The sequence below is a fragment of the Chanos chanos genome, chromosome 10 (genome assembly GCF_902362185.1).
Source record: "Chanos chanos chromosome 10, fChaCha1.1, whole genome shotgun sequence".
NCBI classification, from domain to species: domain Eukaryota; kingdom Metazoa; phylum Chordata; class Actinopteri; order Gonorynchiformes; family Chanidae; genus Chanos; species Chanos chanos.
Window position 1 is genome coordinate 11,783,515 of NC_044504.1, and position 27,930 is coordinate 11,811,444.

Consider the following 27,930-nt stretch of genomic DNA (forward strand, 5'->3'; position numbering starts at 1 on the left):
CGGGAATCTGTGAATGAGTCAAGGAAGGAGGAGGAGGCTTGCTAAAACTGAGAAGACGAATATAAAACATGTAATATTGTGACTTAAAATGAAGTGGGTGGGAATAGTCAGTCTTCCGTTCCTGATGGTGTCACCTATAGCCATTGTTTCAGGCCTTTTTGATGTTTTAACCAGATCATTTTAGACTGAGGTAATATCGATCCTCAGATCTATCTCAGCCCCATCAAGTAATATGCAATAGGCCTTTATACATCATACATGACTCTGACACAGTTATTTGTCACATTATTTGCTGACTAGAGAGATTATTGTGTGACGTAAACAGACAAAACACTGTGCTGCTGTGTCTTATCTTGAGTTTATGAGTCTTAAGCTTATGACTTAACTTAGCACAGTGTTTTGTCTGTTTAAGATAAGTTCTTTATTGGGCACACACACATTAGGAACAGTGAGCAGTGAAATTCAACCTCTGCATTTAACCCATCCCACACGTACACTAGGAGCAATGAGCACACACACATCAAGTGCCTTGCTCAAGGGCACTTCAGCCATGACTGCATATTCTCAGTGTAGGAATGACTGGTTCGTTCACGACTCATAACTACAAGTCTTCAGGTCTGAGTCTCTCATTCACTTGTCACATGACCGCTGCGCGGGCTCAATTGAACACATTGCACATAGTGTTCTTTGGATATTTTTATTGTTTTCCTTTATCTCTACTTTCTTATACCTTGTGTTTATTTGATAAATGGCGATCAAAGTAGAAGGCAAAGTAAGAACTTCACTGTACGGGGAAACTTATTTTAACTGTGCATATGACAGTAAACAATTTGACTTTGACTTTTGAGTTGAGGTAATCAGTCATTTCAGCCGAATAATTCAATAGACTGTGGTCCAAAGGGTTGCTTAAGAGCTTATCAAAGGTGAACTTGTGTATTATACTTTACCAAGTGAAGCAAACCAAGTTGCTCTTAGTGATTGAGAACCATGTTCTTTCTGTCATCGCTCAGATGAGAGCTACAGCGCCACATTGGTTCCCATGAACAAATGATTTGAAAAAAGATTTATTCATTTTACTGAACGAGATTCAAAGATCTGAGTCAACTTTCCATCACTAATGACAACAGGAGTATTTGGAGGCTACAACTAATGTGAAAATGAAGAACATGTTAATTTTTTTTTCCAAAAATAATGTCAAATGCAGGAGAAAACAAATAACATGTTTTTAAAGTTGATACACAGAAATTGTTTGATGTTTGATGTTTGCCCTGTTTATTAGATATAAATAATGTTGAAGTGGTGACCAAACAAAAACTGACTGAGTGAATGAATGAGTAAGAAAAGATTGTGCTACCACTCCGAGTGTGTCGAGAGCTCATTGTTTTTGTTTGATTTTCTTACTTTTTACGATGGTGCGAAAGCAATACACATTCAGTAGAAACCGTACTTCGAATTTTGTATGTGGAACGATACTCTCTTGTGATGCTGGGCAGCGGCAGTGAGCCACAGCTCCCAGTCAGCCATGCGATCACGTGGGTAAAGAGCCGATACCCTATTGTGTACTCTATTGCCCGCGTTTCTGAGCACGTTTAAGGTAGGCCAAGCTAAGCTATGATGTTCGGCAGGTTAGATGCACTGTATTAAATGCATTTCCGCCTTACGGTATTTTAAACTTACGATGGGTTTATCTGGACTTAACCCTATCGTAAGTTGAGGAGCACCTGTTATTAAAGTATACAATATTAAAGTATACTTAATTTACTGGTCTTATCAAAAGCTGGACATTGTTGCTTCACCATCTGCCATTTTGGTCCCGCATGTTTTACATATTCCCATCCATTTGCTGTTTACGACAGTGTAGTCTTCGAAACCGAATACAATAACCCGAGGTATCATTTCCTTGTCTGCACGCCAGTGCGTCTTTCTCTGCTGTGCATGCAACGTCCCATGGGGGCAAGAATAACAGGAAATAGCCGCACACTTTTTTGATAAGAGAAATAAATTTAATATTTTTGCCTATGATATCAAGTCCTTTTTCCTAAACCTGCTGGAGGAAATTAAACTGGAGTCTATGGTACCCTGTCGCTCACACTTAACCAACGCTGTGTTGAGAGACATGTATGAGGATAAAAAGGCCCAATCCCAATTTCCTTCCCTTGGCCCTATCCCTCCGTTTTGCATGCTCCCACGTAGGGTATGGTATCCCGTTTCTTTTGGGGATTGAAGGGTAGTGGTCTTCTAGCTCTCTAAATGGCCGTTCAAACGGAGTTATTTCAGATGCAGACTCCAAACAGAGTGGTAGAAGAAAATTCCCAGAATGCTTTGCGAAATGAGGTAATGGAACATGGCTACTGTTGTGGGGAATGAAGCCCATAAATGTACTATCATGCAAAAATGTTAAAATCCACTGGAATTTCTTGTTTAATGTAGATGCAAAGGAATATGTAATTGGATCATTATAAGACACGTCAGAAAAATCGCTATTCACGATGTCAGTAGAACCTCATGTAAACGACAGTTTGTGAGTCACAGTACAATTATTTCCGTATCCCGTGTATGAGGCCTGAAAAATGATCCAGCAGAAAATTTTCTGCACTTCCCCACTCATCTGATATCCATGCAGGGCAGAAACTTTTATGATTGTAGGACTGAAAAACAATTCTTATTTTAATTTTAGTCTTAGTCATTTTAGAGTGAGGTCATTTATTGATTTCAGCAAATCAACTAATATGCAATAAGCCTTGTTAGCTCATATACATGACTCTGACATCATTATATGGCACATTAAGTCATTCAGTAATCTCTCTAGTCAAGAAATAAACAGTCAAACTGTGCCCCAGTGTCTTATCTCAGATTGTCAGTTGCAATAGTACTCTTGTTTATCAGCTATTATGACTCAAGCTTTGAAAATTATTCTCAGAAAATCTTGATGTGTGTCATGCAAGTGAAATGTAGATGACAACAGGAGTATTTGGAGGCTACAACTAATGTGAAAATGAAGAACAAATTAGAGTTCTTTTTTGTTTGTTTTTTTTAAATTTTGTTTTGTTTTACAAAAATGATGTCAAATGCAGGAGAAAACAAACAACATGTTTTTAAAGTTGTTACACAGAAATTGTTTGACGTTTTTAACTGCCCTGTTTACTAGCTATAAATAATGTTGAAGTGGTGACCAAACAAAAACACTTAAAGATTTAATTGAGGTGGAAGGTCTGACATTAGCCAAACCTGAATATCTTTGCCTTCTTTTTGCTGGGTTTCACACCTTTTATTCGACAAACTTTAAGTGGGTTTTATTTTGGTGGGTTTCACACCTTTCTTTCTACAAACTTTACGTGGGTTTTATTCTGAAAGTGTTCCTTTTTCATCTGACAAATTCAAAGAAAGGGCAGCATGTAGCCTTAAGGTTAGAGAAGTTGGTTTGTGCCCGAAAGGTTGCCAGTTTGATTCCCTGGACTGGCGGGAAACATCCATGGCTAGTGCCCTTGAGCAGGACTGCTCTGTGGTGTGCATGAAGTACAGCTGCTACTCACCATCATCCACTGTGTATATGGTTGAATGACAATAAAGAGAATTATAAAGCCTTTGCCAAGTAACATTTAGAAAATGAATCAAGGTGAGTTCTTTTGAAAATCTGAATGAACACCAATCAGTTCCTTTGAGTCAGTCAACATCTGTCATAAACTTCTGTGCCTGCCCAATCAACACTGACACAGAACCATTGCAATGCTTTGTCATGGTCACATTTCTGATACCTGACTCGAGGACAAAGTTTACAGTTATCCGGGTTACTGATTTACAGCGAGTTTGTATTTATTTCTGGCAGGAGGTCCAGAGTATGAGCAAGAACAGCAAAACGTTCTTGAACACAGATGTAGTTATAGAATTCAGCCAATTTCAGTGAACATGGCTCCCTCATCTTCAATGTTGGGGTCTTCTTTTGGCAGGTGGTTAGATATTCCATCATTTCTGGTCTTCATTATCGTCTTCTTGGTACTTGTAGACTTCGCGAAAAACCGCAGACCAAAGAACTTTCCTCCAGGACCGCTTGCTCTGCCTTTCTTTGGAAATATGCTCAACATTGACTTCAAGAAGGCACATCTTGATTTCACTAAGGTGAGAACAAGCTCAAAGACGCCACATACACAGCAATATTTAGCACACACACACACACACACACATAATGAACACAGATGCACATTACAAACATAGATGCATCTCTGGCCCAAGTTTGACAGACTGCAGGAACACTTACACACACACACACCCCATCGTATTGTATCCCTGCAGGAACTGAAGATCACTGATGGACAGTGTGGTTGCACAACCTCCTCCATCTCCTTTGTAACCCTGACCAGCGAAGTCTCACTGTCCCTATCACAGCAGGCCACAGCCCCAACACATCTAGGCTGAGAGAGAGAGAGAGAGAGAGGGAGAGTGTGTTTATCCTGTGTAATAATGTTTGTTCAGTGTAGAAGACTGGTAGAAATATTATACATACATAAACCGCAGGTGAGCAGTGAGACGGACATGACTCTGTATGACACAGCCGCCCATGCGACTTCTTCCCCAGCAGAGCTGACATCTGTTGGGGTTAGGCAAACTTATCACTGAATGTAGGTGTGTAGGTGTATTAATACCGCAGCTCGTACATTAGGCCATCTTTCTGCTTAGAATAAAACTAAACAAAAGCCTGCACTCACACACACGTGCGCGCGCACACACACGCACACACACAAATCCAAAATGTTTTACAAAGTATTCGCGTTATTTTGATCGAAGTTGTTCTCCAGCAGTGTCAGTTGGTGGTTGTAAAAGTAGGGGAGGGAGGAGGGTGCGCTTGGTGAAGTTTGGTGGTGGTGGTGGCAGGGTGTTGGTGAGGGCACATGCGGGCATGTAAAACCCAGACACATTTAAAGCAGCAGTAAGGAGTTTTGGTCTAAAACTAGTGAGCTAACTACCCAAAAGGCATGCAGAAAAACAACAGCAGCACAGTAAGCAGTGCTAAAAGTTTGCTGGCGTTCTAACTGGCATCTTTTTGAAATATAGTTGGCAATGTTTTGCTGTAAAAGCTGTTCTTACATGTTTAAGGGGTGGTCTGACCACAGAACTACATAGTGCATTGCCTGGGCAGCTACTGGGAATGACGGTTGTGTTCGGTCCTTTACATGACCATAAACTATAAAAATCAATTTGAAGATGACACCAAAACTTGTTGCCACTGAAAATATACCTAAAATGTGATAAACTGCTGCATGCTGTTGTTTTAAAGCCAAATTGCTAGAATTTAAAAACAGATCGCTATACTGATTGAACACACTGACCTTACCATTTGGTTTGGTAATCTCAATTTTTAGAACTGGTCTCCCTGCTGCTTTGATCCTGACCTTCCACTGTCGTTCAACGAGTGAAATGGTGTGTTTAATAAAACATGGATAATGTTCTCTGTTACCATTGCAGCTTTATTAGCAATCAACAAAGCTAGCTTCCAACAGAAAAAACCTCTCGACTAAACACGACGGTTCTTATCCTAGCTGTATGCCTAATGACACAAGACAAGATTCTTGCATGATATCATTGATAACCCTCTCCCCCAAAATTCTGACTGGGTATTCTCCAGCGCAGTCAGACCTCTGTACAATAATTTTCAATTGTCATAAGGGTTGCTATAGGTATTTTGACACAGGGAGACAATTTTTGTGACTTCGAAGTGTTAAAATAGTAACAATATCAGTATTTTAACAGAGTAGTCTGTTCAATCTACATGTATTTATTTTTCTCTTTTAAGTTTATTTTTCCCTGAAATTTTAGGGAGGATGGTCCTCCCTTTCCTCAGTGGACGAACCTCCTCTGTTTTCCAGCCATGTAGCCGCATTGTCTTCCGTGAAAAAGTTGAGTCGATAAAAATTTAGCCACTCTAATTTTTATAAAGCGCATCTTACCTGGGAGAAACAAGACACTGCGTAACACTGAGGCATCTATTTTAAGGACAATTACAATAGAATATTCCAAACAGAATATTTTATTAGTGGACTTCTTGCAAAAAGAAGGCAATGCCAGAAGAACAAAGATGAATCATGACAGTCTCCTTAAAGTGAGCGGTTAAATAATAAAGTTGCTTGCCCTGCTCTGAGATCAGTTGTGTGTTTGTGTCCTGCAACATTGGGCCGTGGAACGATTGAAACGGTCCGTTGGTAGAGACTTTCATCCACTAGACAATTTTAATCGCCTTTTTACCAGACTGAACACAGCTAATATGTGCAGAAAGGAAAAAATAGAGTCCCACATCAAATGGTAAGCATTTTGAAGATTACCACTAAAATTGTGTATTGAGTGCGGAATGTTTTCCTGTAATATATTTTTAAGGCAAGCCTCTCCAGATATGTGCAATGTGCAGTGAAGTTTAGTGTCAATTACAGTAAATAATCTCAGTAATATTTTCCCTTGGCTAGGCAGGGTGCAACAAGACACAGGGGAGGCATTTTACTTTCAAGACAGGAAAGACAGACAGTAGAAAACCATGAGACAGACAGTTTCACCATATTGGGCAGACTACAAATTCCAGTAGTAGTGTAATGCTGTATGGCCATAAAATGGTATGTTTGATTTTAATTTTCACTTTTTGACTGTTTCTGTAATGGACCACTTCAGGTACTATGTGTGTGGGTATCTGGATATCTGTGCGTTGGGGGTGATAGCTCCGCTGACTGATTCATTGATGTTAGGCGCTAAGTCCAAAGCCTCTGACTAGACCTGCCGAGGTTTATCCTCCCTTACTGCCATTCACCCACATGTTAAAAGCCAGGACTCTGCCCATATCCCCCAGTGAGCGCTCTGTGTACCAAACACTATATAGTAAGTAGGGAGTAGTGAGTGGGGAGTGATTTCGAACACAACATTAGACTCTTTGCCCCAGGCAAAGAAGCCCATCGAGGCACCCCAACCCCTCCCCCCACAAAATGGATTCGGTCAATTAGCTAATGATAGCTAGCCAGCTATCAATACCATATGTAAAAGTTTGCTAGTAAGTTGCGTATCACTCAGATGCCTTTATAACCTGAATTAAGTTGTAACTTGCTTATTCATACAATATATGTGTTATTTTACAAATAACAAATAATCCTTGTCAACTGATTAGAAAAGAGGTGTTTTAAGAGATGTTGCCACAAGCTGTGACTCATCAGAACAGTATTGCTTAATGAGATGAACTGACACGTTACCTGCCTAGCTAACGTTAGCACATCACGTTAGTACATTTGCCTGGACAGACAGTATAAAGTAAAATCAATCTAATCATGGTGTATTTATTTATCGTAATTATATCCACTTACCACTGTCCTGGTGTCGTTTTTCCTCCTCTTCTTGTTTTTTCTTTCATTTCTGGTGACCAGAAAGATTTGCTCATTTCGTTGTGCTGACGGTTTTGCCCAACATTGTATGTATGACAGTTACAGGTAGCTAGCTGGCTGTCCTAACTAACGGCATCCAGTTGTCTTATGGTAGCTAGAATGGGCCCCACTTAAGGGGGGGGGTTGGGGCAGTGGTTGTGCACTGTATAGTGCCTTTATGGGAGGTTTATGTTTAAGGGGGTCTATAGCTGTCACTGCAAAATGTACCAATATGAGTGGACATCAGGGGCCCCCTTTCCCCAAACGTTTTGCCTGGTTTGCCTCTCCTGGTGGTGCACCCTTGTGTTAGTGACATGATCAGAATAACCTTCTTGCTCTGGTATTTTGTTTCTGAGGTGACATAATCACCGACATTGCAGCATGCACCACACTGACACTGAACTTTGCTCAGCTTGCAGAGGCGTATGGAGATGTGTACAGTGTCCGCCTGGGCGGATGGATTGTGGTTCTAAATGGTTTCAAGACAGTAAAAGAGGCTTTGGTGAATCAAGGCGACAGCCTCGAGGACAGACCCCAAGACCCACTTACTACTGAGATAAGTGGCAATTTTGGTAAGTGATAGATTCAACCTGAATTAAGTAAGAGAGAGGAGTTTATTTCACAGAATAAGCTGGTTGACAAGACTCCAGAATCTAAAGTTGATTTCTGTTGATTTCAGGACTTTGTTCTGTATCATTGTGCTCTAGAGTGTATGCCTTCGTGTATTTGCAGGTGTCATAAGCACCAATGGTTACCTGTGGAGGCAACAGAGACGTTTTGCCCTCCTTACTTTAAAGAACTTTGGGGTCGGCAAGAGGTCATTAGAGTTCATCATCTTGGAGGAGTTTTCCCATTTAAGCAAAGAAATAACCAACTTGAATGGTAAGATAGACACATTTGAATATCTCTCTTTTTTCCTTTCGTAAACAAATAGCTTTGGTGGAAATTATAACAGAGGGAGGCTGAGGCCATGTCAATAATGAAGTCCAACCAATAGCTATCAAACACGTGTTTACATAGCCCACCCCTAACAGACCAGTTTCCCTACAGTAGATTCAGGTAGCATACTAAGACAGGGCCTGCACCAAATCAGGTCTTAGTGTTGAGTTCATCAAGTAAAATCTCCAATAAACTGTCTTATGCATCATATTATTGTCACCGTTTTCTTGGCAGAACTACAGTAATCACATTTGAAACCATTTTATTTTATATTTAGGACACTTATAATCTGTTAACACTGGTTACTAGAGGTGAATTACACTCTCATCCTCTTATCCTCTTCTTTCTCCAGGAAAGCCTTTTAATCCTCATCTCATGATGAACAATGCCGTCTCCAACATCATCTGTTCTCTGGTCTTTGGACATCGTTTTCAATACAGTGACAAGGATTTTCAGATGATGATGCAACTCTTTGACCAAGCCCTACTCTTAGAGACTAGCATTTGGGCAAGGGTAGGCAATATTCCTCATTTCAGAAAGTTGGTTTGACTTTATGAATTTATGACTTTATTAATTAATTAAACCAGTCAATAATGTGTTGTAATTCCAGCATTTTTTAATATATAGATTTCTGTGCTATATTAATACTTCTGTTCACCACTTGATAAAATAATGAAATGTTTTTCAGAAGGATGAAAATAAATAGATGGTATTTGCAAATGTGGAGACATTTTTGACATAAATTCTCCTCCTTTTCTATTGTGTGGGACTGGTGTAGGTGTATAATTCCATGCCAGGTTTGATGAGTCTCCTGCCAGGACCTCACCAGACACTGAAGAAAATCTGGGAGACGGTGAAAGACTTTCTGAGGGTGGAAATTGAACAGCACAAAAAAGACAGAGATCCAGAGGAACCCAGGGATTACATTGACTGTTATCTGAATGAGATTGCAAAGGTGAGAACGCAGGGTAGATGACAGACGGAATAATTATCTGAGCTGAAGACACTGATTGAAATTCAGTTGAACATAGCGACTGACTTATAAAAATATCCATTATACCTTTTTTACATTTATTAGAGGTGAATGGCTTTGTACAAATATTTTGTAAATATTTAAATATTTTATCATATGCAGCAAAGTGCTATGTGCATATTTGTATGTATCCCAGAACAGAGAGGATTATGCAGCGGGATTTTCTGAGGAGAACCTGGTCATGTGCACCCTGGATCTTTTTGTGGCTGGATCTGAAACCACATCCACCACACTACGCTGGGCCCTGCTCTATATGATCAAATACCCAGAGATCCAAGGTACAGCCCATATAAGAGTCTGAGTGTGTAAGTGCGTTATGATCTGCAGTGAAGGTGTGCGTCTGAGATAACTGGGGCACAGTCACAGAATATCTGAAATAGCTTGTGAAATGAAACCACCAGCTGCATTTTTAATGAGGCAGCGTTTTCAAATGTGTAGAATATAACAATCAAAACTTCTGTCCAACAGAGAAGGTCCAAGCTGAGATTGACAGAGTGATTGGCCAATCACGACAGCCATCTATGGCAGACAGGGCCAATTTACCCTACACAGATGCGGTTCTCCATGAGATTCAGAGGATTGGTAATATCGTACCACTGAGCTTGGCAAGGATGACAACCAAGGATGTGCGAATTGGTGAACATGTTATTCCAAAGGTGCAACACCTTAATGTGGTAACACATTAACATGATTGTTTACTGGAGTTAAAATATTATCAGCACAGAAAACTGAAAATATCCAAACTGTCCAATGCTCTTCCAGGGTACAGAGGTCATTCCCAACCTGACGTCAGTGATGTTTGACAAGAACGAATGGGCAACTCCACATTCATTTAATCCAGAACACTTTCTGAATAAGGAGGGGAAGTTTGTAAAGCATCCTGCTTTTATGCCCTTCTCAGCTGGTAGGTGACTGAACAGTTTTTGGGTACTGGTCCTATTACAGAAATATTCAGGATAATGATTGACATTTCATTATATTTCAGGAAAAGAATAGTTGTCTGAATTTTCTCATGTCAGTTTAACTTTGTCAAGGAAGAAACTTTACTTGTTTGTAGAAGGACACTGTTGGTTCTACACTCCACTAGTGAAGCATTAGAAAACTAATTTTGGTCAAAACCCAGCTTGGATATCCTGAATTTGATAATCCTTCATTTACTTCGTTGCAGCTTTCTCCAGAACACCTGCTGACTTTTTAAAAAAAAAAAAAAACCCAATCATTTCTCTAACTCTCTTTTAGGTAAACGAGTTTGTCTTGGAGAAAGCCTAGCCAGGATGGAGCTCTTCCTTTTCTTTACCTCACTCATGCAGAAGTTCACCTTCACCATGCCAGCGGGGGAGAGGCCCATGATGGGCTTCCGCTTTGGCATCACCCTGTCACCCCAGTCCCAGCTGATCTGTGCCACCCTGCGCCACCAGGAACACAACTAAACAAGGGCACACCAAATACATCAAGACGTACACCAATACAATAATAATACACATTACACACTGTATCACATCATGAAAACAAACAAATAAAAAATAATCAGCATGCAACCAATGAAAGGAAAGCAAAAGCAAAAAGCATAACAAAACAAGCAAAAAAAAGAAAAAAGAAAAAGAAAATCAGGGAACATCTCAGCCCATAAATACATATATCTATACAGAGGACTACATTACGAATGACTCATTAAAGAAACAAAGATGATATGAGACACTAGAATATACAAATCCTCTTGTCAGAATATCTAGGCCAACATATGCTAAAAAAGGGTACCCAGATTTTGTCAAACGCATACAATGTTTTCAGCGTCAATATCAGTATTACTGGATTCTCTCAGTGTAGTATAGAAGGAACTAATAGATCTGTCCTGTTTTAACAGAAGGAGCTGTGCCTCTGTGAGAAACTGTGTGTCTGTTTTTCCTAACAAAGTCCCTTACGGTCTACTTTGCTCTTATTAGATCAGTATTGGAGTATGGTCATGTCCTCCTGTTTGATACCTTTAAAGGTCTAGGAGAGCAGTTAGACAGGGTGCAGAACATAGCCTTTAAAAGATTCTAAAGACAAAGCATATGTCCACTCTCCTGTCCCATCATTAAAAGAACGGAGAGAAGAAGCTGCCATTTCCCCTCTGAAAGAGATCATTTATCCAGAGCATCCACTACATGATCTGATACCTCCAACTGGACATGACAGAGCTGGAAGACTGAGGAACAGCTCTGACTTCTCTTTACCACCTGCCAGAACCAAGAGTCCACAGAAGTTGTTCCTTCATACCACCCTAAATAAATACATCTCAATCAAAATTCAGTGATGTGGAATTAAGAAAAAAAAATCTTATTTACGAATGTGATATTTCTGTGATATCTGACCGAGGAACATGAGGATGGCACCATCAAATAGACCATTTTAGATTAGAAAGCCTGTTAGATGCCCAGGTCTGGGCCTGTAACAACTGGTAGAAAGTCAGAGTTGTCACCTGTTGGAGTGAAGACACACCCCAGCTTGACCCAGATCTATCTTCCAAGTGCCTTGTGACATGCCACGCTTTGACAGTGTTGATGGTAATGGGATTTTTTTTTCTTGCCCGCCATGAGGATTAAGTCAGGGGGTGCTGTCCTGTTTTGATTTTGATTGTTGTGTCCTGTAAAGCCCTTTTGAGACTGTAAACAGTGATATTGGGCTCTAAATAAACTTGAAACTTGAAACTTGATTGTTTCAGGAGCCTCTAACACAAATTCAGATTTTTGAGGAACAATAGGTTTTGAAGAGGATATTTGGTCTGTGAAGCTTTGACTTGTTAGGGAGGAAGTGTCTTTATGCATCCAGTCATCTGTGAAGCATAAATGGGCCCTTAGCTCATATTTTTTAATATCAGGAAGATCTAGGCCACCCTTCACAATTCTAAGGCACAATGCAGTCATTTTGGAGTGAGGTCTCTTCTTAGCCCATATAATGGAACTAAACCAGCCATCTAAGTTTGTAACAGTGTTGTATGACAAGGTTGGAACCATCTGAATAGGACAGAGCAATCTAAGACTCCACATTCAAAAGTGCAGATGGCCTATAAGAAGTGCAGTTCTCTGTTTACCCTTCTTAAGAATCTAGGAGGTATTAACTCCCGCAAAGCATTAGGGAGAGGTCCAGTGTCAGAAGAATCATTAAACTTACTTGGCAAAGGGTCAACCAAAAGGTTATGAAACTCTTCATAGAATTCGCTTCTAAGCCCATCTGGCCTGGGCACTTTTCCAAACTGGACCCCTTTAACAGCATCCAGCACTTCCTCCTTAGAGATTGGAGCACCACTGAGGGCAGATTTCTCTTAATCTGTTATGGTGGTGGGATTGAGAGAAGAAAAGCAAGTATCCATTAACTCAAGGGCATCAGAGGTCTGCTCTGATTTATGAGATTTTTTTTGTCAGATTTCTTGCAACTTAAATCCCTTCCCAAAGTAGTCCCTGACATTCAGATCAGACAGTTTAGAAAGGCAACAAGTAAGGAAAACAAATGGATGACCAAGGAGCCAGAAAAAATTCACAGCAGCGATTCCTTCTCCATACACTACGCATAAACCCAGCACCGGACAGAGGCAATCTGATGCAAGTGATGAAAGAAGCTGCTTCCAAATAGAAGTTTGACAGTAAAATAACTGCGAAAGGTTACGCCGATCAGTGCAGCCAACCCTTGAATTTCTGTCCTGTTACCTGTAGAGTCAGTGCCCTTTGACAGAGGCTAATGGATGACATGGATGTCGGTTCGGTCATGTTAAGGGGTAAAAGAATCTGGTCAGGGTGTGAAGGTTGAGCACTATATGGGCACCTGGATTTGTTATCATTGTCATTATCCTGGGCAATATCCTGATAACCATAATGGTAGAATCAACACATTTGTGTTTAGTAAAGGACACTGCACCCTAAAGATGTTGAAATCTCACACGCCAAAATTTTCAGAATGGGCTTGCCGCATTGAGTGAATCATTTAAATGCAAAACGTATATAAGCTTTTACAATACGACACAGTGTCTTTACTTATATGGGCTTATGAAATGTTTCTTTATATCATGTGACTGTAATTGAACTTGTAATGAAATCTGTTAATAATTCCTTATTAGAATAAAACATGGAGACATTACCTGACCACCCTGCCACAAATAAGCAACAATGTAAAATACAATATGAAGCACAAACAAATACATTTACAATGTTCATGAAGTTGATAATAAAAAAAGTCAGTCTCTTTTGTATTAAAAGAAGGATTTATTCCTCAGAGTCAATTAAATATGTAAGTACAAAACAAGCCAGCTGTACAATGTTTTGAAACAATTTCAAATGCTGTATTTTTCAAGCTTTCTTTTCCAATCATTTTTTCTAAAATTTCTATTTTTCCCTTTATGTCTGTAAGTTAACAATGTTCATCAAAAATACATGATAAATTATCCATTGAGATAAAAAATGTTATAGTAAATATCCACCATATAAAATTGAAGAGGCCATTAAAACATTACATACAGCATTTGGGAGAAGCCCTGATAACAACCAGCTAAAAAGTAATTAAGTTCATAAAATATAAGGATGATGATAACAGTAATAGTCTTCATTGCTCAAACACGTCTACATTGTGCTGGGGAATAGTATTCGGTTCATAGAGTCACAGAGTCAATCAATTGTCCACGCACAAGCTGTCCAGTCCCTGAGGAGGTAAGTCCCCATGCAACGACACTCTAAAACATTCTCTCTCTCACCCTCTCTCTCTCTCTCTCACACACACACACACACACACACACTCAATCCACAGAGTAATCTTGTGTGGGTAGATGTGAAGTACAGTATTTGGGAGGGTAGCTGAGGGCTGGGTCGTGTCCCTGCAGTATTGACACTAAGCTTCTTGCTGGAGTCTTTGCCTGTGTGCTCATTAACCACTCATGCCTGGCGTGGCTCTCAGAGGTCAGGGCGGGTTCAGTCCAGGGTTTTGTCCAGTCGGTCCGTTGTCACCGGGTAAGTCAACACGCTGCTCATCCATCCGGTTGGCCTGCGAACGCAGGATCAGACTGAAGAAGTCCTCGTCTGGGACAGTGGGACCTCTGGTGGGGGGAGGAGGGGGCGCGCACCTCTGGTCGTCAAGCCTGGAGCCCTAGAGTGAAGACAGCCAAGTGACAGGACTAAACCTGATTCTCAGATGATCAGATTATCTGAAGTCCATTATTTCCTCCTGTGCACTCAGGTTTGTCCCTTTAAACACTTTTTACATTACTGACATTAGACCTGAGTTTATGGTCCATTTATGGTTTTCTTAACGAGTAAGAACAGCACCATCAATGACTGGAACTAAATCACTGGAATGTAGTGTGACTAATATTTGGTCTTTTGACCAATGCTCCTCATGAACAGAAATGAGAATTACTGAGAATTGTGAAGACAACACCTGACATTTGGAAATTGTTTAGAATGAAGTGCTGCTGAGCCTAGCCTTAAGAAGCTTTTTCTGAGTATCACACAGAAATGATTACTTCATTTTTCAGAAATCAGACGAGACTATAATAACTAGATATTGGTTCTAAGTTCTAATTTTAAGTCATAGCTTGCGCTAGTATAAACTGTACTGTTAGATGGTTGCTGAAGAAAACGACAAAATGCTTTAAATACCCAAACTCTAGACGAGTGAAATCACCATTGTAAGAGTCCAGTCTACTGTGTTTTCTGTGAGAGCTAACCTGGCACTTGATAAGGATGTCGAAGAAGTCGTCATCGGACTCGGTGCGGTCGGCGTTAGATATGAGCTGGCTGAGGACAGACTGGTTGTGGTGCTGGTCCAGCCGGAAGCCTGGGAGGCTGCCCACACTGGCCCGCTGCTCGTCCAGCCGACGGCTCTGGGAGCTGGCCAGCAGGTCCAGGAAATGCCCAGGCTGCGCTGAGGCCTCCGCTTCGGAAATAGCTGAATGGGAGAAGAGAGAAGGTGATAAAAACCCATGTCGGGACTCTTCAGTTCTGGGAGTCAAGTCCAGGTGTCCTGTTGTAAACGACTACAGCACTCTGCGTCGTGAAGACTGGATGAAAATAAAATGGTTGAAATTGGGGTAAACTGAACTAACAGCTTCACACCACCATTATAAATGGTCAAGTATTATGTGCTGTCATTGCAGTGCACAAGAGAGCAATGTCTGTTCACCAAGGATTCATTCACTCTGGTCATTTGCTCTTTTGTGATTAAGGAATTAGTTTAGCCAGACTTATGCTTTTAAAGACTCTGAACTTGACCGTGACTCAGATCAAAATGGTATGACTGGCAGTTTGACCTACAACAACAACAACAACAAACAAAACAGAAACACTGACATCAACATACAAATAAAAAGGGAAAAGAAAAAAAAGTTCCCCAACCTGAAACACAAGGTAGGTGCTATCAATCTAGCATGAAGCTTTTATACGCATCATCTGCCACCAAACACTCAAGCAAGCGAATGAGGAAGCAACACAAGACAACACACACACACACACACACACACAGAGGAAGCGCATGACAAGGCTGGCTACAAAGCTAACTCACATTTCCGTAAGGCTACAGGTGGGGTGGCACAAGGGGAGGAGGGAGTAGAGACACGGCTTAGGCCGTCCTCCAGGGAGCACCTTTGGTCATCCATGCGGTTGCCTTGGAAACGGCTCAGAAGATCAAAAAAGCCTTCGTCACCCAAGGTGTCTGCCCCTGCATTCTGGAATGTAGCAGCGACATTTAAAGAGGTAAGCTATGAAAAACTTCCTGTTTTCATAAACATCCATGGCATTTCAAGCAGGTATTCACATCATGTAACAAAAATATATGTTCCCCTAACGCTTAATTTTTAAATGAGAACAAAGGGTTAATACAGATTCAAACAAGCCGCTGAGGCCTTTGAATAACTGTGCCATGTCCTAATTCTACTCAGTGCTCCCTCTCCATGTGAGTTTGATCTCTTAATGAACAGGACACATGGCAGTTTACAAGAAAACTCTATAAGACATTCACATGATCTTTATTAGGCATTGCTTCATCACTCTCAGTCCAATTAGAATAGCATTAACTGAATTACAAGGGACAAAAGGTCAAAGAGTCGAGTGCAGAGTTTTAGAAGTAGATCATAATGACTATTCCCACAGTAGGTAAAGCTGGTCTTGGTTAATCATCGTTTTTCATCTCTCAAGAACCAACACAATGGTTACTGTTGGTCTGTACTTTCTGTAGAATTAAGACTTGCCTTAGGATCATGGAAGTCTGCAGGAGGAGCACTGGGAGAGTTACAGCTGTCGTTGTGGCGGTCTTTTGGGCTGGAGCTGTTCGACTTGTGTTTTTTTCCTCTGAATCGATTAATGAAGAAAAGCTTAGAGGAGGTCTTGGCTAAGGAAGCTCTGGATGGCTTGGCAGGGGAATCTCCTTCCCAGGCCTGGCCCTTCACAGTAAAGGCAGACAGAAGACATTGGTGTGAGAGAAATACAGTACTGCCAATCTCAGCTATCACTCGTGATGAGGGAAAATTTAATTAAGCTTCTCATACGTTCAGCAGTGGTTGTGTGTTTGTCTATAGAGAGATGTGTGTAGGTATGTGTAGTGTGGTCCACTACAAAGCAACTTGGAGCAAATCTGAATGTGTAGTCAGATGTTTCCTGACCAAGTGTCTCTGAGTGAATGAATGACAGGGAGGAAGATAAAAAAAAAAAACACATATGTATTTTATTATTTTTATTTCTTATTGACTCACCCCAACGATTTGATTGGAGGTCATTTTCATTAGCTGCATGTTCTCCATGCTGTGTCTCCTTCCTGCTCTGGCTCTTGCTCCTACATTCAAAATCATCACACACAGTGTGCTTCAGTCACGCTAGCCCCATCATATCAACTTCAAACTCAAAACCACAGAGCATACAGTCACCGCAACAAACCCTAACTCCATAAACATTTCTTAAACGACCAATCCTACCACAAACAATACAGCGGGTATTTCTTGGCATTGTCAGTTAAGCTATGCTTTGAACCAAATACAAAGCACCAGCACTGAGCCCTGAGAATTTCCATTAAAGAAGTTCTTTTTTAGTCCTATACTGTACAAATCCCCGTGTCTGTGGGTGTAAGACTGTGTAAACTGTGTCTGAATGTTTGAAAGCCAGGCTGTGTTACCCGGTTGGCTGTTGTTGTCGTCGGGCTGGTCCTCAGAGCGCGCTGAGCTGTTGGTGTTAGTGTTAGAGTTGTGACGGAGGCCAAGCACCAGCCGCAAGTCCGACACGTTCATTCTGGCTGTCAGCTCACCGCTTCGGTCACCCATCTGAGCCATGTGCACACATACACACACACACACACACACACACACACACACACACACAAAAACGGGCATAAATGGAGAGATTCACTGAGAACATATTCATATAAAGCCACATATATATTACATATCATGGATATTTCACTCAAGCAGCAAAGTTGAATGCTCAAACGTACACACAGATTTTCCTGAGACCCTGAAATAGGCCTTGTAAAATATTACACAACCAATTGATTTATGTTACAAAACTTTTAAGGAAAAGTCATGTACAGTTATGATGTTAAGCGGACAACAGCAAAGCCGGGAGCTCCCGTCATACTTTGACACTTTTGACAGCCAGTCGGCAGGGCTAAAACAGTTTTTTCAACCTTCCAAAATATTCCGGCATTACCTCTGGATTTAGAATCCACAACTGAACCATGCCTTTGAAGGGCAAAAAATTGTGTCAGATGCGTAAATATTTCCTAAATCTGCACTCGCATGCTGCAGCTTATCATTTCTCTTCAGGTAACTGTAAATTTGAATGAGGTCAACACAGGCTGACAGTATGTGCTATTATGATTAAGAGACTTAGTTCACAATAAGAGATTTCCTTCTCTTTCATAAATCAATCATTTTCAGTTTTGTGGTTCCTTTAGTAGAACTCTCCTTTCATTTCCTCCTTTACCTTGTGTTTGTCCTTAAGTATACATTTTAATCAAAGTCTTACTTTCTTACTTTGATCCTTATTACTAAAGCTCACTGTATTTTACTCATGTGTGCCTATTTCTCTTGTGTCCCAATGAACTTACATTTATCTCAAAGACACAAGTTAATCATCACTAAACTTAACTTTCATTTCCATCAGTGTAAGTTGTCTGTTTAGATAAGCAGTAGCAGTATTAGTAGTACTTATAGATTAATTAATCAAATTAATCAACAGTAGTAATTAACCAATAGCTACTACAGTTTTTATGTAGACATTTACACACAAACACACAAGTTTTCTGCACAAATGCAGTCAAATAACAGATAAGATAAATCATAAACACAGAGGAAAACAGGACACACTAAATGTACGCTTGTGTTACAGATGAAAGGCATGGCAAACATTTCCTGCACAGGAAGGATGGTATCTGATGGCATTTTTACACATCTCTGTACTGTCCTTCTTCTGACCACTAGGGGGAGCAAAAGTAACCACACTAAGTCCAGTTTACAGGGGATTGTTCCAAACACATATACACACACCTCCTTAGAGATCTCCAGATGTTTCTCTGCAAAGGTCAGGGCCTGCTCGTGATTGCCCAAGGCTGTGTGTGCGTTCCCCAGACTCCAACACGCTCGGCCCTCCCCGATCCTGACACACGACAAACACACGCGACAGACGAGGGATGGGTGGGGTGTACAAAGAAGATTACAGAGTAGCTAATTTAAACACAAACAACCAAATTAAAAAGCTAGCTGATGTAAAGAATGCAAACAAGCAGTTTTCTAAACTCAAGCCAACTACGCACAAATGTTTCTAGAAACCTGATTCAAATCTACAAACATAATTCAATCCAGGATTGTTGGCATTTAAGAATAATGTAAAGGTGTGAACGCATGCAAAACAGGTCATGAGCACTGGACTAATATGACACTGCTGTTTGCTGGTGTTAAAGGCATGATTAATAGAGGTCTAAAGTGGTAGTACTGAGGCGTGTGTGTGTGAGTGTGTGTGTACACGCGCAAAGGAACATGCTTGTCGAGTTACTGGGTGACGTTGAAGTGTTTTTGGTGTCAGTAGCATGGGACTTGTACACATGCATGTATGTGTGTGCGTTTGTACCCATCAGCGTGTTCCTGAACAATGTTGACATTGTGTACCCACAGTTGAGTGTGCGTACTCATAGTTCCTGAGTCATGCTGATATGTGTATGTGTGTGTACACATGTGCATGTGCGTGTGTATGTATGAGTGTGTGCATGCGCGTGCGCATATGTGTACACTTATGCATGTGCGTAGGTGTGTATCGAGTTAATAAGTTATGGAGGTATGTATGTGTGTTCTTGAGTGATGCTGGCGCCTGTGTGTGTATGTACAGCAAAGAGGTGTGTGTATGTACCTATCATGGAGTTCCTGAGCGATGAGGAGGTGTTTGAGGTGGTAGTCAATGGCTCTCTCATAGTCCTGTAGGAGTGTGTATGTGTTCCCCAGGCTGTAACAGGCTTGGGCCTCCACTGCCCTGTCCTTCAACTGCCTGGCCAGCTGTAGCGTCTTCCTAAACACACACACACACACACACACACACACATACATTTATTATAGTTTGCTGATGGATATATAGAGAGGGTATGGGCGTGTACAGTATAGCCACATTTACATCTGAGCACACACACACACGCCAGTGAATAAAACATCTCTGCATGTCAACAAAGGGTAATTTCCTCCTCAAACCCATCTGTTAGTGGCAATTTCCTATGAGAGTCTGAAATGATCTGAAAGACACTAAGTGGGGGAAAAACAAAATATATGATTATTTACTTGTAATGATCAGCTGCCTCTTCAAACTGGCCCAGAAAGATAAAGGCATTGCCAAGGTTACAGTAGGCTCTCCTCTCTGCAGCACGGTCACCAAACTCCTTAGCAATGAGGAGACGCTGAACAACAACAACAACAACAATAACAACAAAAGTCAAATCTCAGTTGATATTAGGGATGTGCAGAAAGCCCAGTATTTGTATTTCTATCTGGATTTGTTGAGGCAGCAAAATTATTTGTATTTGTATTTGCATTTAAATAAAACTGGAAATAGTCATAACAATCCTGTTTTTGTTTTCATTACAATTCTAATTTTAGGATACTGAAGTGTTAATATATGTGTTCTTCAATAAACTATTATAATAATGATGAACAATTGAATGTAATATTGGTTTACAGTTGTCACAAACCCAGCAATAAACATGTACAACCATAAAGATCATTGAAAAGAAAATCACTTTAAAACTAACATTTAGTTCCTAATCCACACTCAAACCAATAAACTAAACTCTGAACTAAATAAATGCCTATGTGAAGTATAAATAGTGCTCTGTTTCTCCAGTGTGATATTTGTAACAGTGTGACACGCAGGCTGACTGAGCAGTGAGCACAGTGTGTAGGTGAACTAGCTAGTCACTACACTGCCAGAGCTAACGTAGCTTAATCTCCTCTTCCCGGTCAAACAAACTCCAATTCACATATAGCAGGTCCAACAGGAAAACAAAAGACAAGCAACATTATAATACACTACCTCAGCAAACCAGTTAAGCTTTTAAAAAAAAAAAAAAAAACTATTCAAAACAAAATAGTGGCGTAGCAATGTACTATATTTGGCCTATATTTTAATCAAGCTGCATTCTTTTCAGTCTGTGCGCTCTCTCTCTCTCTCCTCCATGCTCCTACTGTCTTCCTGTCACTTCAGCACAAGCAGGCGGAGCAAAAAAACAAATCATTTTTAAAATATTTGTACAAAATGAATATTCGTAAAAAACCCACTATTCGTGCTTTGCCGAATACTGTGTTCGGATTTGGTTCCAACCCGAGTTTATATGCTCATATAAAAATGTAAAAAAAAAACACAAAAAAACACTGACTTGTTTTCAACTAAATATTAACAACAATTAATTCTTTTTTATGTTTGCAATCGTGCCTCTCTTCAAGTGTAATTTTGTTGTGACATAGGCAAAAACAACAGGAGCTCACACATAGATACCTGTTCATGGGCTGCTACAGAACTCTCAAAGTTTCCAAGCAGGTAGTGTGTGTTGCCGAGGTTACCATAAGTTCGCCCCTGTGCCGCCCTGTCCCCCAGCTCTTTCACCAGTGCCAGGTTTGCTCTTGGCATGAAAGGAAGAGAGGACATAATCAGAATAAAACTTAACTAATTACAATTATTACTACTTAGTGCATTTCAGAAATATAATTAGTGCACACTCATCATCATCAACACGACGGACTGATGTCACTCATGTTCACTGCACTCAGACAGAACCGCAGACAGAATTACAGAACTTTGTGTGTCTTGCCTCATATATCAAATGGAAACTACAATTAAACAACAAGACAAAACAATAAAAGACAAAGACACAAAACATGGGCCAAGCACACTCACACAATCACTCACTCATAGTATTCTGCTGCTTTCTTTAGAGCAGTGCGCGCCTCCTCTGGGAAGTCTCCCGGATCTGTGCCGTTCCAACAGATGCTTTTCCCTTTGGCGTGGTACACATTTCCATAATTATACAGAGCCCTAGCCTGCCCCACCTGCCAAAAACCACAAAACCATCGCTGTAATTACCTGACCAAAACACATCAGAAATAAGTGTTCAAGCCAAATTTAGAGGCTTCAAAATAGAGCAGAGTTCCATTTCGAATTACAGTCTTAGCAGTTTTTAGTTTTAAATGTGCTACAAAGTTGCTAAAGACTACTCGCCTTGTCATGGAGAATTCTAGAAATGTCCAGGTGCCTTTGGCAGCAAGCTGCTGCTTCATCATATCGACCCAAAACTTTCAGTGTGTTTCCAAGGTTACCACTCGCTTTTGCCTCTCCAAGTTGATCTCCAATTGTTCTTTACAGGGAAAAACAAGAAATATCCTTAAACATGGAAGCAAAGGTACAATTTATGGTAACATCTGATTTGACAAATCTAAGTTCAAACCATGTTTCACTAGCAAAGAAAACTTTGTATCGGTTTGTTACCAATGAAGCCAAAATAAAATAAATTCCTGCCTATGTTAACCTGGGTGACTAATATGCGAGAGGCCAAAGAGAGGATTCTTGGCCGAAAATGATCTCACCTGGTGAGTGTGAGGTCATGGTGGTGGTACTCCAGTGCCTTGGTGTAGTCATGGAGATGAAAATAGGCATTGCCCAGCTGGCTGTAGATGGCACTGAGGATCTGGAGGTCCTCTGTGCCCACCTGGATGGCCGACTCGAAAAAGGAAACTCCGGCACGATAGTCACCAACTTTACACAATCGTTCCCCCTCTAGAGCCAGCTCCAGACAGGAGGCCTCCATTCTGCAAAGGTTTTTGGAGAGGGGGCACAAAGAGAGAAACAGAGGGAGAGAAAATTGAGAAAATGAGTGCATTTAGCAAGAAGGCTGATGCAGGATCATGTAAGGCAGTGGAATTTTCACTAAGTTGAAACAGGGGTTAGCTGTACAAACCATGCGTAATGCTAAGTGTATGACATTAACAGGCTACGCCTGAAGTTTGCACAGTGCAAAACTGAAAGTAAAACCTCACCAGCCTTAGTGCACTTGAATGCAAATCTAAAGGACCACCACTGGGGTACATTCTGGATGGAAATTTCTCGGACAACAAACAGCAACATCTAAATAAAAAAAAGGATCTTCCACACACTGATCTGAGACAGGTCAGAGCAGTCGGTTATCATTTTGAAGTGATGTCTGGATTTACAGTATTTCACTCAACGTCATGGAGAAAAACCTTAAAATCACCGTCGCTCAAGTTTCAGTTTCCTTACATTTTTTTTTTTTTTTTAAAAAAGCAGAACCTTTCCTTTCATTTTCATTTTTAAGAGCTTTGTGGCTGTTTGCTAATGTGGCTTTTTTTTTTTACATTAAATTTGTATATTTTTAGATTAAAGAGATGAAAAAGTTAAAATCTGAGCAGGTTCACTTTTCTTTCAAGCCAAACTGTGATACAAACCGAACCGTGGACTATGAATAGGGTGAACCATTACACCTCTATGCAGCAGAAATATTGGAAACGTTGTCTGCTGCAAGACCATACTGATTCTCAATGCAGAGCTTGTTTCCTAAGAAACCACATTTTCTAACAGAAGTCTATGCTGTATTTAGGTCACGCTAACACCGACTATGATGATCATCCTTCTGTGAGGACATAAGGTGGCAAATGCGGGAGGACCCTTCTGTTCAAACCAAATAAAATCCACTTTAAATACATGGACCACAAAACAGCACAATGAATAATGTATGGAAACATTCCAAATCTGCTTTGTAGAGACTGCCAACATTCAGTATTTGTATATTCCACTCCATATCCTGCTATTGTGACAAAAAACACTAACAATATGTGTTTATTTACTAACGGCCGTCTGGGACTTTTACAAAATGCACAGCTTTTTCTTGTGCATTTCCTCAAAAACACGAAGATTAGAAGATTTAAGAAAGAGAAGAGAAAAACTAAGATTAGCGCTTTTTAGAATTCTGGAGCCCGAAAAATGACATCAAAAAAAGAACATGATCAGATCATTCATGTTTATACGCCGAGTTTAAATGTTGATAGCATAGTAAAGTACGTCAAGACAAATTGTGCTTCGATATAGGGACAGAAATTAAGACTCACAATAAAAACGTAGACAAATCTCATCTACCACATAAAACACAAGATTTGTCGCTCTCAAACACGAATCATATTTTCAATAAGTCTAGGAATGTGTCATCAAAGCATTAGGACATTTGTCCCCACAAATAAATAAATAAAATAAGAACAATTCCTTTCGGGGAGGGGGGGCCCTTTCAAAAAACCGTATCTGTACTTAAAAAAAAACAACTTTGGCACACTAGCAGCTATTAAAATGAAGCAATACGCTACGAAACTAGCATGTACCTCTTGCCCTTTTTCAGCGTCATACATGTAGAACAATCCGAAGGTAAGGGCATTGCAAGTTTTTTGATCACTCTCTGTCTTCTGTCGCAACGCAGAAAGCGCAACGACATGTGCGGAACGCGACATGAGTTCCACACAGAATCGTACCGAAGCCCTCTCGCAAACATTACATGAGCCGTTAACTGACACCAATCCCGCAAATAACTTCACAAAGACTCCCCTCCGTGAGTCTCTGCAGACTGTCAAAACAGTTGGCCACCTCCCCATACTGCGTTGCATCCGACCGAGGAGCAACCTTAAGCCATAAAATCTTTTGTTCTGACTCGTGTGGAGCTAATGTTAGGTTCAGCCGACATAATTGGACGGCCATCAGTAAGCTGGGCTTAACAACGTGGTCTCATCTTCTCTCGTTTGCTCCACACACCTTATGGTAAATGTCATTCCTAATTACCAGTGATACCTATCCAGTGATTATCACACATAAGGAGCCTAGAGAAGCACTTTTTGAACTATGAAGTGCCACTGAACTGTGGCCAGCAAATTACACTATGAACAGATTAATTAGTGGCAAAGGCCAACTGTGGACTATTTTGTTGACAGTTCTTGGTGATGTCGGTAGAGCCAAATCATTTTACTTCTCCAAGGACTCAAGAGTCTAAATGATCCTTTCTGGATTCTGCATGCAGGATAAGGTTCTGATGAAAGAACAAAGGAACAGGACAGAATGGGGGAAGATTGTTTTGCTGTAGCGACAGAAGTAGGCAGGTAGTCAAGGACAAGCATGGGAAAATCCACTTGACTGAGCTAAATAATACGCTTTACCCAAAGTACCCCGAGAGAAGAGGTCACCCAATGTACCAGATTTTTTGTGTGTCTCAAATGGCTGAGGTCATGTGCAACTAATCCACAACAACATACTTTGATAAGCACATGTGCGCACGCGCGTACACACACACACACACACACTCGCACACACACACACACACACACACACTCCCACACTCACTCTCACACACACACACACACACACACACACCCTCCCTGAAAACAAATGCAAATGCAAAACATTGAAGATTGCACAGATTACAAAACCTTTTTCATTCAAACATACGCTTATTCTTTAGCTGCAGGGAAACAGTATGCTTCAAAAATACGTAAGCCGCAGACACTGTGAGGACAGTTGCACAGGCATGTGTGCAGCGAGGCACGCCAGTGACAAAAGCCATGGGAAAGCCAAGTTTGTAAAAACAAATTTACATGGATTCACCCATGGCAGTATAGAGGTCTATCCAAAAACTGCCACATTTGTAGTATGGACCTATATACACTACATGGGAAGTACGTGGACACCACTTCTAATTAGTGGATTCAGCCCTCCCAGTGGCCCCAATTGCTGTCTGGAGTACGAAATCAAGGATACAGGCATATAATCTCCACAGACAAACATTATCAGTAGAATGGGCAGTGCTGAAGAACTCAGTGACTTTCAACACAGTACCATCACAGGATTCCACCTTTCCAAAAAGTCTGTTGGTCAAATTTTTGCCTTGCCAGAGCTGCCCCAGTCAACTCTAAGTGCTGTTATTGTGAAGTGGAAACATTTAGGAGCAACAAAAGCTTAGCCGCACAGTGGCACACCACAAAAGCTCACAGAACAGGACTGCAGTGCTGTAGCAAGCAGTGCATAAAAACCATCTGCCCCTGGTTGCAATACTAACGACTGAGTGCCAGTCTGCCTCTGGGAGCAATGCCAGTACATGAACTGTTTGTGAGGAGCTTCATGAAATGGCTTTCCATGGCAGAACAGCTGCACACAAACCTAACTAACATCACCAAGCCTAATGCCAAGCTTTGGCAGGACAGGTGTAAAGCTTGCCAGCACTGGAGCAGTGGAAGCACATTGTCTGGACTGATGAATCACGCTTCGCCAGTCTGACTGATGGACCTGGGTTTGGCGCATGCCAGAAGAACACTTCCTGCCCAAACGCATGAGGCCAGCTATAAAGTTTGGTGGGGGAGGAATACTGGTCTGGGGCAGTTCTTCAGGTTTCGGGCTATGCCACTTAGTTCCAGTGATGGGGAAACCTTAATGCCAGGGCATACAATGACATTCTGGATGATTATGTATTTCCAACTTTATGGCAACTGTTTGGGAAAGACCCTTTGCTGTTTCAGTGTGACAGCGTTCCTATGCACAAGGCAAGGTCCGTACAGAAATGATTTATGGAGACAGCCGCAGAACTCTGATCTAAACCCCATCAAAAATCTTTGGGATGAAATGGATCACCAGCCACAAGCCAGGCCTAACTGATCAACATCAATGCCCAGTTTCACTAATGCTCTTGCAACTTAACAGAAGCAAGTCCCTGCATCAAGTTTGCAGCATCTAGTGAAAAGCCTTCACAGAAGTGTGGAGGCTGCTACACCTGCAAAGGGAGGATCAACTCCATACTAATGCCCATGATTTAGTAAAGAGATGTTTGATAAGCAGTTATCTCTATATTTTCAGCCATGTGGTGTATTTGTGTATTTAAGTGAGAGAGAGAGAGAGACAGAGAAAAGAACTCAACGGACTAATATTAAAAACGAAAGTTCCTCGCAACCTGTCTTAAAGAAAGAGAATTGAAGAAAAGAACGAAAAGCAACCAACAATATAAATGTAAGCATCTGACTATATCATCTGAGTAGATCATTTCATAAACACATAAAACATAAAATCAACAGATGTCTCAGATGCAAGTGAAGCTTGAGAGACAAAACAAGGCCAGTACCAGGAGATCCTAAACATTAATGTTTAAAGCATTCTCATTAAATATTGACCCAGCTAACCAAGCTGGCTCTGCTATTTCAACAGCTTCCCACTGTAAAGGTGTATCATATTTCAAACAGTGAGCCTCCACATTCAAACAAGTACCCCTCAATGACTTCACATCACTGTGGAAGAGGAAGCCAAATAAACTCATCACACAAATACACTACTTTTTGTCTAAGCCAGTCAGAAAGGTTAGTCCCAAACGGCAAACGACCAATGTGATGACTACTGGAGAGAGAGAGACTGTCTCTGTTATACTTTTTAAATGTGCAAGTGAACCTTTTTTATCGTTCTTGTTTTATGAAATAGTAAAGGTGTACCTGTCTCTGAGCCGTCTCTCCTTATAAGCCCAAAGAGCAGGGAGCCTCTTCAGGCTTAGCAATGCTTTTTATGAGATTAAAGACTTCACTGCTCTGATCTACTCCAACTAAGCACTTCTTTAAAACACCATTTTTCCCCTACCTATCCCGTCTATTGTTACTATTGTTCAAGATCTAGTAAAATGACATTTATTCAGCTAAAGAGAATGCATCGATAATTTGAAAGAGAAAGTTGTACCAACACATTCCAGCATCACTGAAAACTCTTTAAAAAAAAAAATGTCCCTACTTTGCTTTGAAAATTGTCATTCTACTTCCTCTACTTTCCCCAAGCAACAGAGTGATGTTCTTACAGGAGCTATTCTTACCTGTAACGGACATGAAACGACTGTGTCTCTTCTCGCATGCTTATCTCTGGTACATTCTCTTCCATTTGAGTGACATAGTAAAGAAATCCAGTTAGGAAGAAAAAAAAAAAAAAAAACACAGCAAGGACTTTGTAAGGAGGTATGATGGATGCTACGCTACATTTTCTACATTTTAATAAAGACTAACTCGTAACACAAAAGGAC

General features: G+C 40.8%; 2 protein-coding genes across 2 annotated transcripts; one reads left to right on the forward strand and one right to left on the reverse strand.

Moving 5' to 3' along the window:
• The first annotated feature begins 3,820 nt into the window (after nucleotides 1-3,820).
• On the forward strand, nucleotides 3,821-13,638 carry LOC115822866 (cytochrome P450 2J6). The gene is made up of 9 exons (XM_030786818.1): nucleotides 3,821-4,116; nucleotides 7,801-7,960; nucleotides 8,121-8,270; nucleotides 8,680-8,840; nucleotides 9,106-9,282; nucleotides 9,497-9,638; nucleotides 9,829-10,016; nucleotides 10,123-10,264; nucleotides 10,600-13,638. The coding sequence occupies exons 1-9, from the start codon at nucleotides 3,907-3,909 to the stop codon at nucleotides 10,788-10,790; spliced, it is 1,521 nt and encodes a 506-aa protein (XP_030642678.1). The 5' UTR covers nucleotides 3,821-3,906; the 3' UTR covers nucleotides 10,791-13,638.
• A 648-nt stretch (nucleotides 13,639-14,286) lies between these two features.
• On the reverse strand, nucleotides 14,287-27,764 carry gpsm2l (G protein signaling modulator 2, like). The gene is made up of 14 exons (XM_030787355.1): nucleotides 27,727-27,764; nucleotides 22,427-22,648; nucleotides 22,062-22,197; nucleotides 21,753-21,892; nucleotides 21,342-21,465; nucleotides 20,132-20,247; nucleotides 19,713-19,868; nucleotides 18,857-18,965; nucleotides 17,488-17,632; nucleotides 17,072-17,148; nucleotides 16,571-16,762; nucleotides 15,886-16,048; nucleotides 15,053-15,273; nucleotides 14,287-14,472 (listed from the first exon to the last, which is right to left on the reverse strand). Exons 1-14 carry the CDS (start codon nucleotides 27,762-27,764, stop codon nucleotides 14,287-14,289), a joined length of 2,025 nt encoding a protein of 674 aa, XP_030643215.1.
• Nucleotides 27,765-27,930: the final 166 nt, after the last annotated feature.